The following is a 21,928-nucleotide window of genomic DNA, read 5'->3' as shown; positions in this document are numbered from 1 at the left end:
AAGAAATTCACACAATTTGGTAGAGTGGAGGAGACGAAGACGAATGCTGGTTGGTTGTAACTGGTTATGTCCGATTTATTTTTGTGCGGGCTTTGGTGATGGGGTCTGCCCAAAACTCTATGTTGCACCCAACATAATTACAGACCCCAAATTGAGCCGGGGTCTGCCAAACACAAAATGGATCATCAATAACACAGGACTCTAAAGGATACTCCTAGTGATTTAAACGAAGGAAATTTTTATGTTAAATGAAGGCTTGATTGCGCTACTGTATTCACCCTTTATTTCCAAATCATTACAGGGGCTTTAGAGTTTAGACTGCTTTATCCACAATAGTTGTTTCCTATTGGCGTACCCTCCTTCAGTTCACTGATTGATACTTTGATAGTACTTCCCCGTACCACTTGCCATTTGATCATTACAAACGAAGGTGAAACTTTATTGCCCGATGGAACGAAGATACCACTGCTCCCATTCCATGTATCCAATCTCGGCCTAGAATTTAATGGTCTATTGACTATTGGTATGGAAACGGACCGTTCAACAGTAAAAAGTCAATCCTAATTGTCTTAGTACCAACAGTAACAGAGAGGTGTACTCTTCCAAAGGCAAGGATGGGATTACGGTCTTCCAATAGGAGGTCTTCAAATACCTTATTACAACACTCATTTAAAACCCAGTAAGCATTGCCAATTTACTATGATGTTGAAATTTCAGGCTTCTGTAACCTTAAACACATAATAGTTAGACAGTTTTGGAAATCAATGAATACAAACCAGCAATGCCGGAGAAGAAACTTAAGCTCTGAATCACCACTCTTAGTTTAACTATTTCAAATACTGTATCACCCCCACAAAATTTGGCTTTCATGCTTTGGAGTCATGCTCATGATGCGTAGGTTCAGCTCTCTAATCAGAAGCAATGATGAAAAAACACCCTAGAAGATAAAACTATGGTAAGAGTGAGGTCAGTTGAATACTAAAGAGATCACCAACAGCTCCACGAACATCCATCTGAAACGGATAAAGAAATACTAGCATTAGTAACAGACTGATCACATCATCATCACGAAAATTGCCCGAATGACTAGAGCTATTCAAAGTGCGAGACCTTATAGCACGAAAGTTAAACATACATTAATGAAAGTCTTGGTAGTAGAGTACCTGGTCACAGCACACAAGCTTGGTAATCAACGGATAAAATTCTTTTAAATGCTTTCTGAAAACCTGGCTGTTCATAAGGCACATGCCTTTGAGTACCTGAACATAGTTATACGAACACTTATTTTCATCAGAACAACTGAAGAAGTTAAGCATCAACGCTAAAATGTCTAGTAATCAAACTACTGCCAATCAATTAATCGTTTCTTCCTCCTTTCAAAGACTTAAATCTACATCACTGTGCAAATCAAATACTCAGCAATTCTTTTAGTAATATACTTGGACAACCTCTTCGGCATTTATACTTGCACATGTCCCAATTCCAAAGTCATGGTTAAACCCAAATCCGGTTAACACCCACCCCCTCTCTCCTTCTCCAAATGCATGCCTAAACCTGTGCTGGGGACGACGCTAAGGATTGTTCTAGTATACAGGAACAGACCTCAAAGTATACTAAGGTAAGTTTGAACCGCAAACTTAATTTAGTATTGTTCTAATATAAAAAGTCCGTACAGTATTGCTCTATGATGAACTGCTCGTTCGTCCTGCATGATGAATGGATGGGAAGAAGATTGCTTAAGATCAGCCAATGTGTCCCTTGTCCCGGAATAGACCTCAAACTAACTTTAGTGTTGCTCTAATATACAAAAACAGACCTTATTTTACTTTTGTTCTTATATACTGAAGGAAGCTTGCTTTAGTATTGTTCTACTATACGGAAACAACCACAAACTTTAACGTGACTTAATTTTAGGGGTGTTTGGATAAAAAGGAGAGAGCCATTAGGAAGCTTTCTCTAATGGGTGAAGAAGTGGAAGAAGAGGCGGATTCATTAGTCTAAATTCAATTTCTGCTGCTGGATAAGCTCTTTCTGCAAGTTCAGTAAAAAGACTTCTGCACCATCTTAAAAGAAATTCTATAGAGGAATTTTCAACTGGAGTTGACTATAACTTAAGCGAGAGATCAGTTAGATATGGCTTTCCTCCTCTGCCTTCCTGCTTATACCCAAACAACCCCTTAAATAGTGCACCCCAGCACTGATATTGATCTCATGAGATCAGGACTTGGGACATAGGCCGAAGGTAGCAACGTCGAAACCTGTGGGATTTACTGATTTAGTCCTTCAGAAAGGAAGCTGTCTTGGATCCTGGATAAATTGTGCTGATCTACCTTTTACTTATGTTGAAGCCTTTTGAGTTTTGAGGAAACCACCATAGTCAGGGATGGGGCCAAAACCTGTCGGCTTCAGCCATCGGATTGGTATGTCCGGGAACAACATCGGCGTGGTAGTGGTGCGTTGTTACAAGCAAGCTGCTGCTTAATATGAAAAGATGCCCCAGTCACTAAATTTACCAACTCTCATGTCACAGTAGAAATTTAATTGTGCAACATTTAGAAGACGGGCATCACTTTATAAATGCTCATATAGTCTTATCCACCTCTTTTTCCAATTGTCTTTATTATTACGTAATTTTATACTTGTGAGCGCCATTGGCAATTATTTCTTTGGTTTTCCTAATTCAATGGCCTATAACGGCCATGACTGTAAGCCACCTAGCCATTATTGTGGTATAAAACCCACACATTAAAAAACCTTAGACCACAATGGTTATCTCAGTAAAGTCCAGAGTTCCTCGAGTAATAATGGAGAAAAAGATATAGAAAGAAGTAACAAGAACTAAAAGAACAAAAGTGCATCAAAACTAGTTCAGATTTCACACTAGATATGTAGCAAGAGCTATATAAAAAAAATTAGTAGATTTCTGACGGAAAAATATACCTTAACAATAACTGGAGAACGTAATTCCAGTACTCGATGAATGTCGACATTAGCAGACTCTCCTGTGCCAGATTGGAGATCAGACGCCTCCTTCAGTATCTGTCCACAGAAAGAAACTAGTTTCTCTTCGGCTATGCCCTCGAGCTTCTCATCTGCATTTATATTTTTACTATAATTTCTACCATTAACGGAGGTCATATCTAAACCAACAGAAGCATTCCTCTCCACTGGATTCTCAATGTTAGTAGTAAAGCTTGAAGTTGTCTTTTGTAAAATATCCAAATAAATGCTAGTTCCTGCTAATTCTTGGCGAAGAAGATTCAGAGGCGGCCTGGGCAAAGATTGTGGAAATTAGAAAATAATGAAAGAAAGCAAGTGAATCTAGATATGCATATGTTGCCTACCTTTCAGCAGGAATGTAGTGCATACGTATTCTGAGACTGGAATATGAATTGTAAGAAGCAGAAAACTCTAGAACTGAAAGCAAAATGTCCATTATGGCGATCTTCTGTTGGGCCTTCAGTTTGCTCCAGTATTTCTTCTGCATTTACAAACCATTTCTCTTAAACTCCAGTGTCCGGTAAGTGAATACAACAACTTAAATTTTTCATTTTTCTTCTCTTTTTTATTTAACTCTTTTTACAAATTTTCTTCTTCAGCCCTGAACCTTGCTATGGTTAGACTACTGGACTCGAAGCGGGAAAACTATGTTTTTTTCAGAATATTTCAAACAGATAAAGCAGTATTTCAATGTTCCAGAATAGAACATTAAGAATGCTCCCAAAATGCTCTAAAGGATGAAATGTCTCAGCAAGAACATATTATTATTGGAATGTTGCAGCTGAAACACAGTGTATTCTGCTTCACAAGACTTGTGAAATCAAACAAATTTGTGAATGCTGATCCAAACAAGAGCATACCTACTTGCATGTAGCAAATAAGTAATACAAGTAATAGAAGGTCCAAGTTACATGGAGCCGATAATGTTAATTTTGTCAACTACTTGAACTGAATCGAAATGGATAGAAATACCACCACGCCAGGCTCAAGTGGAAAATTGATAAGCACCTGAATACTATCAATGGCACCTAGAAGTAGAAGCTGAGTGATGCATTTGCCTCTAACTGTTCCCCACAGTGAACTTTCCTCCTCATTCTTCAGATCAGATTCGATGGCATCAGGAATCTTTGAGGGCATACAATCAATAACAGAAAAATAAATAAATAAATATAATATTAAAAAAAAAAAAAATAAAAATCACCGTCATTAGCTGCAGATGTATCAAACAAAGAAACTAAATAACTTACTAAATAGCATACTAATCATATATATATCACAAAGCACAAATATTTTCAAAACCACGCAATAAGAACTCCTGCAAGTATTAGCTAGCTAAATCTCTTACTCTAGTAGTCTTGTATTGTATTCTTTATCTGAAAAACATAATAGAATAGATCAAAATCACGTACAAAATAGCGATCACCTCAAGGGCCAATCTACAGTCTAACCATGCAATAAGCTTAATTACTGGTCATTTGGGCCAGTATACACCTGAGACGTGACAATTCCAAATCCCGGACTATGGTGTGGACTAAAGGGGTGAAGGCTGCGCCAGAATTTTAGATCCACCTCAGTCAGATACTCGGGTTCTATCTCAAATGCCAAAGTTCTTAAGAGACGACCAATATTCTACTTGCATCAAAGCATTTTCAGATATCCATCACACTTCTCATGGGGGTGGTTGAGTAGGAACGCTATTGGAGGTGTAGGGTAGCAGCACCTATAGGGTTATTCACACTCAACCTATACCTCAATATCCTTCTTCAAGGTTATTCACACTCGCCTCCAGACTTCTTGATCAATGACAGCTACTTTGTCTCAAAGCCCAAACTACAAGGAGGTTTATCTAACTATGAGCAGACACCTAACAATAGCCCAAATATATGGCTGGAGTGCTAACTCAATCTCAAATTCTCAACCTCTCAAAGAAACGAAGGTCTAACTTGAGGCAGGCACAGCCTAATGAACCTACTAAGTCCACACTCCACAGTACTGTGCATACACCCCAAGAATGAAGACAAATGAAATAATCAAATTGATGAAGGCCAATTTGGAGAAAGAACATGTGTTTCTTGAAACTGTACATTCTGTGACAGCTGCCAGAAAAAGAACTAGTCTTGAAAAAATCCTTAGCAGGAGGGAAAATTTTCTGTTTGACTAGAATGCAAACAAGACCAAAGTTGATAATCAACACACCCAATACCTTGACAGGAGAAGATGGTACCAAAGCATCTGAAGGACGACTCCTCGATTTAGAGGTTAGACTTCTGACTAAAAGGTTGTCCATCATATTACCCATAATCCTTTGTCCTAATGTTTGAGTCCGTTGCAGATCACCAGCTTCAGCGGTCTTTTGACCTCGTCCTGATGGTGATGGCACACCTGAAATAAATTGGAAGAGGATCAGTAACACATTTTACTAATTAGTAGATATTTCAAAGATAGATCGAGCACCCATCATTCGTGCAGGTACGCAATCAAGAATTCAGGTTGAAGTCGCTAACCTTCAGATTCCTCCAAGTTTGAATGCACCTCAATGTTTTGATAACCATCTGGTTGGTATGAAGTGCTAGGATGTTTTCCAGGACTTTCATTATCAATACGTGGGAATGCCTGATTGAGGATCTTTCCATTGTCACCGTTATCAGGCTGATGATGATCACCTTCGCCCACGTTGACCCCGGAATCTTTCATTAGCAATATATGGTTCTTAGAGCTATCAAAGCCCAATGAATTGAGAAGCTCCACGGGTTGAGTTGTGTATGAAGCATCCCTTAAATAAGAGTATAAGATACAATCAACAGTATTGCAGAATACAGCAGACTGACTACACACACACAGGTTTGTGTATGAAGAATTCCTTAAATAAGAATGTGAGATACAATCAACAGTAGCGCAGAATATAGCACACACAAACACAAATTTACCTTATGCTTTTCAGTAGCGTATCCCAATCACTGTCGCTAAATTGATGGCCTCCTACTTCAATAAGATGAACCAAGGCACCAAGGGAGATTGAAACTACAGATTGATCCGTCTTTTTGGCACAATCCAACAGCAAACCAAGCAGAGGTGGCAACATAAAACAGACCTCCTGTACAAAACTAGAATATTCCTTTTTTAAAATAAAAAAAAATGGATATAAACTATAAAAGTGCAACATGATTAACATAATCCAGAATATTACATTTAATTATTAGGCATCAGCAAACAGTATATACAGCAGGTGCCGACTAGCAAAGTCGGTAAAACCTTTGGGTGATGATACTAGAGGTCTGGGGCTCGAACCCCGCCAGAATCAAAGAGTTATTGATCTCATTTAAAACAGGCTTCCCAATAAAAAAAAAAAAAGTATATACACATACTTCATGTAGTTAAGAAATTTGAGGTAGCCAGACTTTTCAAGAGGATTAATATCAATATAATCTATTTAATATTAAATTGATATGGTCCTACTTTTAAATTGGATATAAATACTGTGTAATCTATTTACCGGGGAAAAAAGGGAATTTCAAGAGGGTGGGTTAGTCATGATTAAAAAAAAATTAGATGAAGAAGACAAGAAAGTGCATGCCTTGTAGAAGGTATTGAAAAGGTTGCAAAGCAACTGAAGCGAGTGAATGCTGGTTTCACGAAGCCATTCATCACCTGAAGAAGACAAGCTGTCTTTCCCAGCATGTCTCACGTGATCAAAAATGGGGAAAAGTACACGTTGAAATATACTCTCCCAAAATGCTGATGAGAATTTACAGCCTCTTTCGTTCAACAAATCAAAAAGCACTTCAAGTGCACAGTTTCGGACCTCCGATCTAGGATCTGACGTTAAGTCAGATAAACCCGCCAGCATGGGAAACCAATAGTGCTCAGTCACATCAAACGTTGCATCAGCATTCACATCAATTGGTTTAAGGGCGCCACCTGGTATAAGACCCTGAAAAAAATGACAAAGGGGAAACACTTACTAACAAGTCAATCTGTGAGAAAAGTGTTCAATACTATTTTTATTTTATTTTTTGTCAGTTTTCCAGGCAGCAGAGGAGTTTTTGATGAGAAAGGTGTTTGCTTGAAATTATAATATTAAGGTTATTTAGGGTCCCCCACTGCAGATTGGTAAAAAAACGACATAAACAAGAACACAACAATGGTTGAGGAGGATGAGAAATGGAAAGCCTGTTTGTGATGAAACTAAGTTCAGTAGTAATCACGCATCGAATGTGAAGCTGCAAAAGTTGGTTTCCAGGAAATGGTTATGGTTATAAATAATAGAGTATTACAAGGAGATGCCCGTCATTTAAGGCCGCACTTGTTATGGTAGAATCCCTGGGATAAAAATGCCACTTTCACCCTAACCACTGATCCTCATCTATAGGTAAAATGTATGAAATGGAAGAAAGAGATAACTGTGGCCAATATAGCACCCAAGGTTATAGGGGTTATGTCAGATGGAAGATTATCAAACGTCAGTCCAAGTTTGTTCCATCATTTAAAGTCCTGCAGAAAACTTTGCATGGCCATAAGGCTCTATATATTATTTCATTGGTGAACAAATGAGTTACAACCTAAGAGAGAAACACTATGCTCCATGCAAATCATAGGTAACAGATAACTAGATGAGTTATGTAATGGTTTTGTATATACGAATATAGCTTTGATAATGTTTCTGATATATCCGAATATAGCTTTGATTTCTTGTTCTTGAGAGAAAAAAACAAATCCCACGTTAAAAATCGATAACTTCGAAACTGCTAATCCAATCACAAAGTATTAACAGTTTCACACACGAGCGCACACACACACACACACAGAGGAAGGACTGAAGGAGTCATTTTAGGGTGTAAAATGACCATAAAAAGCGAGTCATTTTAGGAGACGGCGTGGGTAAGTATAAAAAGTCGAGAACAAACCTCTGCTAAGCGATCTTCACATATACGAAGGAGAGCAATAGCCTTCAAACTTATACGATGAGAGGTTTTATTATTGGCAAACCCAATAAGACAGTTGACACAGTCCATGAAACAGTCTCCAACAACCTGATCAAAATGCTCCAAGATAACTGCAAAGAATTTAATGTTAGAAGGAGCAAAGGAAAAATGTGCAGAGAATATTGTTTAATGAAAGAGGAAGAGGTGCAGTAGAGGAGAAAACAGGGTGCTCACCTTGCTCCACATTTTCAAATGCACTTTCAACAATAGTTTCCGATTCATCATCAGCTGCAGCTGTGAATATCATAAACACACTTCGCCATCCTGATTTTATGCTTCCAACCTTTGATTTTATCATCTGATTTTGACAAGCAATGATCATGTTGTGAGAGCCAAAGTGCGGTTAAATAAGATATAAATTCAAAAGGACAAATGGTCAAGTTTCATAAAAGGTCAGATAAGTCAATTGAGCTCACATACTTGAACAATGCAGTCGACTATTAGAGCACGTATAGATTCACTTCGACTATTTCGCATAAGAATAACAAACGGTTTCAAGATGTCATTCTGGAACGTAAAATTGGTGAGTTCAGCACGCTCCAGATACTTCATACCAAGCTGCCTTAGTGAGTCGATGGCATACATAGCAATTTTCTCATCGTGATGGCTCCCAGCCGAAATGAAATGATTAGCCAAAACTGACCATATTCTAGCCCAGACCTGAAGGATGTTGTGACACAAACATTGAATACTTAAAGTTGTAAAATATTTACTAATTAAAACCAACTTGGATGGCACTCGAGTACTTGACATATAGTTGCATACACAAAAGGAAGATCATATTGCAGCAAACACATGAAACTGCTACAAAATCATATAGCATAATTCATATCTAATAGAATGGGACAATTCCAAAGAATAAGAATGAGCATACACACATTCAGGCAATTTGTACAAACTGCATTGAGATTATTAATCCCGCATTGGGAGTCTAAAGCCTAGCCAGTCGATACATAAATGATAAATCCCTATGTTACATGGACACGCATATTCAAAAAAATAATCCGTGTCCGATACATATCCATGTGTCCGTGGCAGACACACACGGAGATATTTCACCGTGTCAGACACTTTGGTTCCGTGTGTCGGATACAGACACAAGGATCCGTGTCTGAAACTTTCCTGAAAAGCATGGCAACAGTTACAAACATCATACTTTACTCTACACATGTCAGACAATTATCCAACAGTCATTTACCCTATATGTCATATGCATAGGTTAGAAGAAGCTATAAGCAGTCTATTGCCTATTATGTATTTTCCATTTATTAAGTTTGCATATTTTCTTTTTTCTGTTTTTCCATTGAAGCATGGGTCAATACATTAGTGAGCAATAATGAAGTCTCACTGGGGTAATATAAAATGTACGGGACCTTCTTAAAAGGGATTTCTTCCAATATTCTTCCAATTATTATTATTACTCTTTAAAATCTGTCGGTCATTGAGTTGATGGTTCCTTTTTAACAAAAAATAAATAAATAAAACATATGCAAATCTCTTATGATTCGTGTTGAAATTTGAGATCATCGGAGAAGAGTTGTGAATCCCAAATTCCAAAGTATAATCTAGCTTTGTGGGTGGACAATGCAAGGACAATTAGGCTCAAAGGAGACTCTTTAAAGACCCAGAACCAATTGAACTTGTAATACAAATGATACCTCAAACACCATGAAATAAACAGAACCCAAAAGCCAATGCCCAAGGGCTACACAATCAGTTCCACTTAGCTACAAACACCTGAAATGAGATTAATTCACATTGATATTGGTAATGAAATTGTCAATGTTCATGCTCTGTAGAACTGAAGATACTATAGTCGTTTTCTTCCATATATTACCAAGATAGCAACCTCCACATGCTCAAACAAACCATGCTCATCTCGTGGAGGCACATAAAAGCCAATATCATTTGATCTCAAAATGTTTTTGACTATTGAAAGATCCTTGTTATCTATCCAACAGGTGTTGCGTCATGATTCTTGACCTCTTGTTGATGGGTCATTTCATAAGGAAACCATAGGTCCAAATCCATTGAAAGTGTTGTCTTGCTAAAGGTCTAAATGGTTACTGAAGTTACAGATAATGCAAAAAGAAGTTAATATATCATATGATAAACCATCAAGTTGGCATCAGACCTGGGTATGGCCATCGGTTGGTTGAAAATTTTCAGATAGCTAATTAAGAACACTGTTTACAGCATCAAATTTCAATAAAATTTCAATTATTTAGTCACTGTTTAAATAATTAAGAAAATATATAAAACCAGTTTCACACTTTCCCTAATTAAACTGTGATTGTGATAGAAGATGTATCACCAAGCTTATCCTTAGTATGTGCGGGGCAAACAGAATGAGAAGGTGTGAGTTATGAGTTATGAGTGACTTATGTTTGGGGTGAGAGCATAATTTTGGCCTAATCACGTGCCTTTTCAGAACCACGCCTTCCTTAGTAGTTGCTAAGGCCTTATTTAGCCTTTTTCTATCATTGGGCTTACCTACATCTATGGTTTTGCAAGGGGTGTTGGCGAGTACTTTCTACTGTGAAGGTTTTTTTATCTTGTACTCAATGACCCTATATTAAATTTTAAAACAACAGATTTTCAGTCGGCACAAAATTTTCGGGTAAGGATTTGAGTGAAAAGTTACCATGCGAATCCTAGCCATGTTGTAGTAGCTGATTTCAACAAGTTTCTGCAAACTGAAAACACGAGCAGGCGTTTGTTTCAATTCTTCAGCCGATACACCACAGAGAGCTGTGAAGAACTCTACAACAGAATCACTGTTCAATTTCACACTGCTAACAAAAACTTGTTCAGCTGGCTTCCCAGCCAAATCCCTCAGGGAAAGAAGTACTGCATCCCTGGAAATTTGATTTGACCCCTGCATTACAGTTGCAGCAATGGCTGGGGTTGAAGTGATGAATTCTAGCCGCGAAACACACTCCAATACAGCATTCCATGTGTCCTGAAGAGAGTCGCTCTCAGAGTCGGAGAGAGAGAGAAGAGTCCGCAATGCCTCCACATTTTTAGTACGCATTTCCTTTGGGGCATGCAAGAAAGTAAATCTGGAAGCCCAATGAGAAATCATGAAAATTATGATAAGGATCATGGCACTGCTCCATAAATTCTAGGTTTCACTATCGTTATATATTTTTTAATCGGCAATTAATGCCTTAACTGTCAAAAAGAATGATATAAAAGAATGAACTAAGCATATGAACCTTTTACCTGACAAGAGATGTCAGAAAAGCATAGCGCATGGTGTCCATTCCAAGAACACGAGTAATGTGTATACCAGCTCTGAATCCCTCCATACAGAGAAGGACCCTCGGCTTATTGTCTCCTTCCTCCATGGTAACAGAGAATGTCGCAAGCAACGGCCAGCCTACAGCTTCGACCATGGGCCTAACAAGTTCAATCTGCTGAGCTTTATAAAAAATTCCTCTTTTTACACCTAGATTTCTGAAAAAATCTTGGGTCTGTTTAATGATGTCTTCACTCTCCAACTTAGTATTAACTAAGTTTCTTCTAGGGAGGGCCAAATTCAGAATACTGACAAGACGACCGCTTTCTTCTGTTTCTGGCTTTTGTCTGCTGCTTTTACCTAAACCAGTTATTTCATTTTTCATTTTTATCTCCTCCTTAACAATAGATTCATAAATCTCTTCTAGCAGCTCCTTTGGAGCACACTCCTCTGCATCAGTCATTGCATTCATGCGTACGAAGTCAGACTTGGACATTTTAGGCCATACCATAGGATTGTGAGCATCAGTATTCAACATGATAACTGCATATGCAAGAACATATGCAGTGTCTGCATTCTTAAAAAGTCCTGGGTTGTCAGCACAATAACTGCAAAAAACCATAAAGCAGAAGACGTAAAAAAAAACCACCAAATATCAAAGAATACATATTTATGGCCCTCTCGGTCGGACATAAATGACAAATACTAATTAAAAGCTATAAAACAAGTACCCACTGGAATATGAAGTGCATGGATCTGAAACCTACATTTACATCTATCACTTCACCTCAGCTATCTGTCAAGTGGACTACTGCATAAGCAGCACATTTTACTTCTTTTTATCCTTTAACCATACATATGAGATGTTGTTGGGTGTGTTACAGTGAACCCCCGCGCCCCAATTGGCTACTTCATATTAGGCCGGGGGCCCCTTTGATATACATTATCATGTCTCACCCCAATAGATCAGACATTTGGAGCAAAGTGGTTAACAGGTCCTAATACTCTAAGAGGCACTGAGTTTGAGTCTCTAGTCCAATGACAAGTAGCCTGAGTGCCTGACCAATGAGGGGTAGGTTGATCGTGGTGGCTATGTGCTTAACCGTGTTAGGCCACAGCTTTTCATATTTGTTTCTACATCTCAACCAAGAGCTTGGACTTTTGAGAATAGCATCTGGTAACAAGCCTGAGTCACTGACAATTTAATAAACAGCCAAGGAATCAGGTGCATTCACGAATGCAACAATATAGATCATACCGCTCCGCAAACTTTTCCATGATACGGTCTATCTTTTGTGCTTCTCCAGGAAGCCGAAATCCTTTCAAAAATTCCCTGATTGCAGTATGAAACTTCATTCCTGAAAACTTCATGGAATCCACAAAAGCATGCATGACAGCAAGGGGGAACTCCTCATGTTGGCCCAAATAATCACCAACCATAGCCTGCAAAATTTCATTATTTGTTATTTTCATGGTTCCATTCAATGCAAAAGCAAAAGCTACACATGATAATCCCACCTTATCCAAACTGGGAGTGCTCCTCAAGAACTGGGCGACCGAACATGGTGAGTTCTCCACCAGCATATTTGAGATCAAATACTCTATTCCCTTTCCAGGTAGTCTGTTAAACTGTATTAGATATGAAAATTACTCATCATTTTTTTTTTTTTTATCGGTAAAGTATAACTTTATTATATAATTAAAGATAGGTACATAAGGATGAGATATCCTCCATTACATGCATATAGAAAAAGAAAAGAAAAGAAAAGAAAAACCATAAAGTGACAAGTCTCTTAGCCCGATCATCTCATTATGGACTCCCATCGAAACACAAACGCCTCAAAAGGTATGTCTCATGTCTCAATATGCACCTTTGACCAGAAACATAAAAGGGCTTTGATTGCCAACACAACTTTCTCCATAGGCGTTGTTGTTCCCTCAAAGTGTCTCTAATTCCTCTCCAACCAAATGCCCCACAGAATCGCAAAAGGCAACATGCTCCAAAGTCGTCTCCCCTTCCCATAGTGGATTCTCAAGTCCCATGAGGCTAATATTTGCACCATCAAACTACACACTGTGACAATGATTAATAACACCTCATTCTATTTGAATGAGAATTGTTGGACACTGCCAAGCCCAAGAGATAGATGCATGCTAACACAGAACCAAAGATATTTCTACCTATTCGAGTACTGTACTTTTAGATGTTGCCAAAATAGTAATTAAAATACACAACTCACTATTATATATAAAACAGCTCTAACCGTGTGTAATGGGCACTCAGGCCAACAGGGGCGGATCTAGGGGCTGGGCTGTAGCCCCACCCAAACTTACTCCTAAAAAAAATGTAGTAGTAGTGAACTAGTGATAAAACCTGTAAACCCATGCCTCTCCAATGATAAAGTAATTAACACCAAACCCTCCTGGATGGCTGGGACGAACTGAATGGGAATAGTTCTAAATCCTTTAAAGAGTCTTCGGGGAATTTTTCTTTTTCTCTTGGATCGGTAAAGTATAGTTATATTACTATACGAGAACAAGGAGACAACAGAATGTGATATCCATTACAGAAGCGTAAGATAAACAAAAACATTAAATAAATAAATAAAAAGTTTGATCATCTTGTAATGGACTCCCATCTAAACACAAAACGCCTAAAATGGTATGTCTCGGGTCTCACTATGCGCCTTCGACCGGAAAAATAAAAGTACTTTGATGGCCAACACAACTTTCTCCAATGTTACGCCTTCAAAATGTATCTGATTCCTCTCCAACCAAATACCCGACAAAATTGCAAAAGGTAACATGCTCCAAAGTCAGCGTCCCTTCTGAGGCTAGACTCTCCAATCTCATGAGGCTAATAACATCATCACTGAAACCAAACAAACCGAAGAAACCCAGGACTCTAGGATAAAATTACACAAAACCCGACAAGTTAAAGGACGAAGCAAAAGAGTGAAAAGACTAATGTTCACTGATTCCCCTTCCCTTAAACATAAAGGACCGAAGTTGACAATAGCCTCCTTAACACGTCTCTTCCTAAGATTGTCTATATCCAAGATTTTACCTAGAGATGGCACACCAAACAGCAAAACACCAAGTATGGATGGTATGAACAGCCTAAACAAGAATTCTTCCACAGTAAACAACCAGAGCCTATTACTCACCACATCACAAAAGTTCCATTAATATAACACGTAAATCCATTGGAAAATAAAATATGCACGTCCTGATGTAATGGTTGCTATCTTCTCCCATAACGAATCATTGGTTTAACTGAATAATTATATAAAATAGATGGACCTTTCAATTCGTCTCAGGTCAACGTATCTTCTCAATTGGAAGATCTCCTATAAGGATAATACACATTCTAGTTGACCGAGCCTAATTCTAATAGTTTTGTTCCGAAGCATATATTCCGAGGGGGTTTCGACCTATTCAGATATTTACGACCAACAGGTAGTAGATTCTCTTTGGATAGGCCTTGAAGGAGTAGGCAGGCTAGAATTCCAACAAATGTCTATTATCAAATTCACCCTACCCAATAGTAGCCATTTTGGAAAAACTTATGACGGAACTTTATAACCCCAAATAATTTGAGACCACGACAAGGAATTAGTGAACGGAGCTTGAAGTAAAAAGATCCTCAAGAAAATCTCCCTTTCTTGTCGATAGACCAAAGCCTCGTATCTGTGAAAAGAGGAAGTTTCAACAGCAATGCATCTTCCTCTCTTCTACTATTCCTTAGGTAGGTAATCTAAATCATTTACTACGTCCTTTTTTGTTTCTTACGTAAATCTCACATTTATCAGAGCATAAAAACATTGCAAACAAACAACTGAAAACAGAAAAAATAATAAACAATAAACATAACAAAAACTTGAAAATAAAAACAAAGTTTTATGAAACATAGAATGCTTCTATGTTCTTATTAGAGCTACAAAGTTAAAACAACAAGAATTACCTCTGAAACTGCAGCTTCCTTGGTAGATTTATGAGCCTTAACCTTCTCAAAGTTACTGAGACCATCATCCTTGCTTCTCAACTCCATATAATCTTTGGCAAACACATCTTCTTCAGTGAACTGAGTGCTACTATTCTGCTTTCCATGTTCTCTATGTGACATTTCCCAGTCAACCAGTGATTTTAATACGCTAACAAGGCACTAGAAAGAACACATTTAAATAAAAGAGGTAAATGGTAATGAAAAATTTGTGGACGTCAACTATCACCCATGTTTTGTGAACAACTGAAAAATACTTCAATTTACCTGAAGAGACGAACCTTTAATTGACGCTGTTTGGGATGCAGTAGCTGAGTGTGGATCTGCATTAAAAGTTCCTTGCGCTATCTTTGATAGAGCAGTAACCTTCGGGGTAGAACCAAAAACAAATATGCACTAGTCAGAGGTACATAAGACTGTAGTACGATAACAGCTAGTGGAGTGACATTTTAGATTATATACCATGCGCTCAAACAAATTTGCTGCCTCAAGATCACAGTCATAGTTTACAAATATGTCTACAAGCATTTGGGGGTCCTTGCATACCTCTCAAGCATCCTGCCAAATCCAGTACATCAGAAAACAAGAGAAAGGAAAGTACAAAGACGAAGGCTACCAAAAACATGTAGCCACCCAAAACGAACAACATCGTTGTCTGTAAAACTGGACACTCAAACCAAATGCAGAAGCACGAATAAATTCACAATATATGCTCAAGAAAGAAATTTACCGAAGAACACTTGCTCTTTGGTTCAGAGGACCATCGGAGCTATCCAAGGATCGAAGCACTATCAAGGGGAAGAAAACACCAATTTCACCCTGAATGTTTCAAAACACTAAGAATTTAGATTGGAACAAAATGTACAAATTAATTGAATATTTTTTACATCATAAATGGTGAAACGGCGAAACAATGCATACTTACTTTAAGGCTTTCCCTAAAACGTAGCAGAAGCACAGTGAAGATTCCAGTTGCATACTGTGAAAAATCTAATTAGTACCATTGGAATAAATCACAAAGCATCAAGCATAGAAAATAGAAAGAAGGCAAAACTGAAACATGAAGGTTACCTGGAATATAACTGAGGATTGAGAAACAGATGAACGTAACAAGGCATAAGAAAGATACGCTTTTACTGAGTCAATGAAATGAAAATTCTTCGTAAAAGAATGACTAACCCCTTCCAATAAACTCTGCAAAAAAATATATTTTTAATCATATACCAACCTTATCATGCATTCATAAAGAACCAAACACTTCCACAAGAAAGAGAACCAATGTGGTAGCTAAATCCATAGGACATATGCTAGAAGATCCTAGGCCTTGTGCAGATCCCAAAGCAAAATCTATAAAGCTTATATCCTTGGTCTTTGAAACTCTGCTGCTTTCAATGCATTCTTTTAATGATACATACCACAAAGAATAAGCAACTTCACTCACGACATCAAACAACAGAAGACACTTGATTTTTTGTTCTTTGCAAAATGATCATGTGATAATTGTTTGGCCAACAAATGAGTGGCGTAAACAAACATATAGTATTTTTTTTCACATCCTTTCTCCCGAATAAGGACTAAAGCACAACGCAATGGTGAAAAACTTTCTTAAGAAAATTCACCCTCCTGTTAGAAGAGGAATCGAAGCTTCCCACATAAAAAATCAACCAAAGAGGCAATGATATACACAGGATAATAGTGAAGGCCATAGAAGGCCATAGGACTAACCTGTAAAAGCTCAAGAGATAAAAGCCTAGTCTTGGTCGTAACTTCATCATTCTCTTCCTTCATGCCCATCTGTGAATTTTAGAGTACTTGTTATTCCACACTGAAGGCTTCGAATGCCATAGAAAAACCAAAATAATGAGCATAGAATAATGAAAATGATGAGCTGAAGTAGTAAGAAATTTTAAAAATACACCCTTCAGGTAGTACAGGAACAGATGACTGTGAAAGCCAACCTTGCAAAGGGTGCGAAATAGTAGTAAAGCATCACGTTGCCCAATACTCATGCTATCCAGGTCAATTCCTCTGAAAAGTAAAAAGACTTGCTTTTTAGAAACACCTCAATAAGGAGAGCCCACCCATGAAAAATAAAGTAATAGACCAGAACAAACTTAGGCAATAGCACCTCTTGCATACCGTGTTATCTTTTTTCCATCCTCAAGATGCACAGCTTTGTCAAGAACAGCTTCTAATCCCTGAATGGTACACAGGTAATGTAACTTTTACCATCATCCAATAACCACAAAAAACTGCATAAATAAGCTTGGAAAAAAATAACCTGGACAATCTAAAACTAAAGAGAATATGGAAGCACCTTAATATCAGCACCACCAGCCAGATTCTGAAGTTCTTCAACGGAAGCAATAGTGGTATCTTTATCCCGGTTAATGGAAAGTGCATCCCCCAAAATGATTCCTTTCCCATTATGGTCGTCCAACGAAATTTCATCAGCGTTTGAGTTTGAGCCACCACCTTCAGTGGCTTCTGTATGCGCATGTCTACCAGATGGTGGAGGAGAATCCTGATTACTCTGTAAGACAAGGAGATATTCCGGAAGTAAATGGATTGGATTTGATAAGTTATCTTGCCTACATTCCGATAACACTCGTCCATACTTGTATCCAGCTCCGTCAAATTGCAATCAACCACATTAATTTGGCTGAATTCAACCCAACAGAGTAAGGCTCTATATGGGCACAGACTCAATATAACTTGATCACACCAGGACCCACAGTTTCCGCCTTACTTACATAACACGGGAGACTCTATATACTGTCAGCTCCAAGTAGAGTGTATCTTCGTATTGTTATTGATTACATACTAACTGTTACCATGAGTTGACCTAATGCCATAAATAGAATTACAAACTACCCCTGTTCATTATTTACTAGAAAAAAGTTATCAAGTGATACAGACCCCTTCTCTGTAAAGGCGGGTGCTTTTTCCCACATGCAGGACAGATCTGGCTAATTGCAAACTTTTATGTGAACATATGATGGGGAGCTTCCAGAATGACCAAATACACAGTCCACTATGAACATAACTAGACATGCAGTGTTCTCTTCACCCGCAAATTACAGCACTCAAGTGCTTTAATTTCGAATTGAAAAAAAGACACGAAAAAAAAGAATCACACATGCCACCTGACAGAGTGCTAAAGAAATAAAACTTGCTATTTGCAGATATGCTGGCAGCCGAATTTACAAACTCCATGCATGACCACTTTAAAATTGTTACTTAGGCAACCACACTAACGGGAAAAGTTAAGGAACCTTTGATGAAAAAAACACCAGAAAAGTTGGACAAAATTACACTGTTGTATAAAGGTTCAAGAGTGCAACTTTAAATGTATGCACTCCATTATACCTGATTTCAATTGAATTGGCAAGACGATCAAGCTTAATTTGCAAGATATAACATATTTTGTGGAGCTAGGTATGTCAAACACAAGGTTTGACTTATTCCAGAATCTACCTTGAATGGAGAAATATAGATTTCATACCTGATCCGATTCCATTCGCCTGAACACAATGCTGATCATTTGGGTCAGCATGGCCTTCGCTGTTGCCTGATTTATAGGACTTTTGCTACATATTTAATCCCCAAATACAAGTCAGAATTTCTATCTTTTAAGTCTGAAGAAAATAAACCATGTAAAAGACATAGTGGATACCTGTTAAGGGCAATATTATAGCATACTCTGATTACTCCTAGTAAAGGCTCCCCGTGTACTGAATTGAAATAGTCAGTCAGTTTTTTACCTCAGAATCCCGATAATTCAAATATGAAAGAATGGCAAGACTTTTTCTAGGAAGAGTTACTTGGGCGGTGGGGTTTGCGAGAAAGAAGCAGTCATTTCAAGGTCTGTAGGACAACAAGGAAAATCCCCTTCGCAAGAACGTGTATCCATCACCAAAAGAACTATTAAGCCTTATTTTCATCTTTTCTTTTTGTTTATTTGGGTGATCCACAAGTTATGGTTTCAAGGATAACAACAAACCATGGGGGACGCACCAGCATGGACCTGAGGTACCCAACTAGGTTCGAATGTTTGGCCAACTTATCATTTGACATCCCATCAGGCAAAAGGCAAAAGGCTAACCAAAATTGAGAGAGAAGGGGTCACTCGAGGTAACAAGAAAGAACATTAGTTACAAAGCTTTACAATTTTCCCATAAAGGTGGCCAATATCACAGGCAAGCTTTGGCTTCAATTGCAAGTTTGCAACTGAATCTGTATTTGTTGTCTCAGTAAAACCAGAATTCACTTCTGAAATCAACTTCTTCATATGGACCCTGTTGTTGGGTAGAACTCTTACTATGGATACGAAACAGAAGAGGCAAAAATCTGGCCTAATAGATACATCATATGTGGAAAATATGTGGGAAGTATACGACATATTTTCCGTGATTGTAATTTCAGCAATGCTTAATGAAGTTTTTAAAATGAAACACACAATCACAATGACTGTGTTAATAGTTAGAATGTACAAGACACGAGTTAAATTTTCCAAAATTAACAAAAAATGAAAGCAACTTCTCGTTCAACCCCTCGAATATACCTCTGAACTTGTGTGATGCTACAGCAGTAAGAAGAACCTTCAGCACTTGTAAAATTGTACTGCAAATACAAATTCAGTCAGCAAAAGTAAGAAGCATGTACAAGCTAGAAATGTTGTGAAAGTTGGTGGGAAATCTTGAACGTACCTATCTGACGAAGAATTATCAACACAACCACAAACCATGTTCAGAATGTCCGTAAATAGTGAAGCATTTTTAGCACCATCCAGTCCAGGATCACCTTCTAAATGATCATAAGCAATGAGTTTCTGTAGATACATTCATTCAGTAACTGCATCAGACTAAGGTAGCCAAAAGATTTACAGAAAGAAAGAATGACACAAAGTCCAAGTTACAGATTGAAAGAGATGAAGAACGTACGTGAAGACAATCAAGGGCAGGCTCCAGGAGTTTTAAATTCTTGGTTTCAAATGCAAGTCTAAGTGGGTGTAAGACAAGCTCCACCTGATCCCCTTGTAATGTGTGTCCAGCACTAGCTAAAGCAGTTGTAATAGCTCCAGCACTTTCCACTGGTTTAGCAGCATCAGTCCCTTGGGTAGTATCTGGGATTGAGTGTGACCCATCTGTATTTGGGACGGGGGGTTCATCGGATGAACTAAGTGAAGCAGAAATTGCAGAAGACAAATTACCAGTTAATTTAAATATAAACAGAGAAGGTTTAAAAAAAAATATTGGTAAGAATGTACGTACCTCGCATTTCCAGGTGAAGATGCTGCTTGATTCGTGTCGGTTGAAGTGGTTTCCTTGGTACTGTCTGCAAGACAAACGCAAAAATATGATATGATATGATGTAATAAAGAAATAAGGAATATTAAATAAGTAGACATAAATAATAAATGAATACCAACCTAAATAGGTGTGGATGGCCTTTTGAAGATCGGCATACTTTTTAGGGGAGCACTCCTTCAACATGGATTCAAGGGCGCGGGTGAGGAAACCGCCCGCTGCACCAGCCATGGGTAATGAATGGGAAAACGCCCTCTTCTTCTGTAACTTGTTGCTCACTTTGAGGGAAAATAAATATATAAACAAAAAATGAGTTTAATAAGGTGGCAAAACCAGATCAGGTCAACTGAATTTGAAAATAAATTTTTTAAAAAAAAGGCAGTGATGGATCTGCCACCCAAAATTTTGTAAAATCAATTATTATATGGTAGAATTAGTTAAAAATGTTGTAAGAAATGTTTGAATCTACATGTCCCTCAAAATAAAAATCGAAAGTTTGAACTACTGCCCCTACAAGAGTTCAGATTCCTGCTCCGTCTCTGGTAAAATGGATCCAAAAAGTTACGATCTAATAATAATAACTTGGAAAATTCATTCGACTAAACAAAGCTACCTGGCTGACGTCAATTGATCGAGAGAGCTTTCACAGAGAACAAAAAATAAATAACAAGATCTGGACTCTGCAACAATTGACTAATTTCCTCTGGACCAGGCCATTTACAGAGCCGGGTCTGGACCATCAAGTCTCTAGGAGTGGTGACTGGTGAGTCCGTGAGTGGCTGACAGTTTTAGACACGACCCGCTCTAATTCGGGTCAATTAAGACTTCCAGGGCCCAGCTAGGGTGATAAAAGGGTCGGGCGGGCTATTTTGTATTGAGGGCCGGGTCGAGTGTGGTCAAGCATGAAAACTCAAGCCCCTCGACCCTAATTTTTTATGGCCAAATAAAAGTCGGGTCGAGCCCAGTCTAATTATACTTTATTAGTTTACTTTTTTTTTTGATTTTTTATTGATTTTTATCATACTTTGATTATGTATATCAATTTTAACTAAGTATACAAAACTGGTTCTTATGTCTTTAGAAAAAAATAAAATAAAATAAAAATAGATAGATACGGTAGAAGAGATAGTATTGTTAAAGAGTCTTATTACTGACGACCCCATATTGTGTTGGGCAGACCCCAAAAAAAAAAAAAATACAAGTGTGTCATTGGTCTCAAAAAGTCAAAAAAAAAAAAAATTATTACAAGTGTGTCATTGGTCCCAAAAAATTAAATTCGAAAACTCAAAGCTTAAACGACCTGACTAGATCGTTCATTGTGCAAACGTAACGATATGGCCACACCGTTTGAACTAAGTCTCCAACGATATAGCCACACCGTTTGAACTAAGTC

The 21,928-nt window shown here is 38.0% G+C and overlaps 1 protein-coding gene across 1 annotated transcript; it reads right to left on the bottom strand.

The window, feature by feature from the left end:
• Positions 1-668: 668 nt before the first annotated feature.
• Positions 669-21,289, bottom strand: ATMIN7 (HOPM interactor 7). The gene is given in 34 exon segments (XM_086587857.1): positions 669-1,013; positions 1,164-1,259; positions 2,941-3,271; positions 3,345-3,481; positions 4,009-4,125; positions 5,204-5,382; positions 5,505-5,773; positions 5,928-6,094; positions 6,575-6,931; positions 7,905-8,053; positions 8,157-8,280; positions 8,403-8,642; positions 10,627-11,044; positions 11,208-11,831; positions 12,482-12,666; positions 12,742-12,852; positions 15,188-15,388; positions 15,494-15,592; positions 15,689-15,774; positions 15,940-16,045; positions 16,152-16,205; positions 16,298-16,420; positions 16,952-17,020; positions 17,185-17,254; positions 17,366-17,424; positions 17,544-17,759; positions 18,732-18,816; positions 18,903-18,960; positions 19,791-19,849; positions 19,936-20,057; positions 20,170-20,404; positions 20,500-20,563; positions 20,658-20,813; positions 21,149-21,289. Coding segments are annotated over 33 exon segments (5,382 nt in total). The 5' UTR covers positions 20,767-20,813; positions 21,149-21,289; the 3' UTR covers positions 669-950.
• Positions 21,290-21,928: the final 639 nt, after the last annotated feature.

This window comes from Coptis chinensis, unplaced genomic scaffold (assembly GCF_015680905.1).
Source record: "Coptis chinensis isolate HL-2020 unplaced genomic scaffold, ASM1568090v1 utg498_pilon_pilon, whole genome shotgun sequence".
Taxonomy (NCBI): domain Eukaryota; kingdom Viridiplantae; phylum Streptophyta; class Magnoliopsida; order Ranunculales; family Ranunculaceae; genus Coptis; species Coptis chinensis.
Note: the sequence above shows the minus strand (reverse complement) of the source record. Positions and strands in the feature narration are given on the sequence as shown.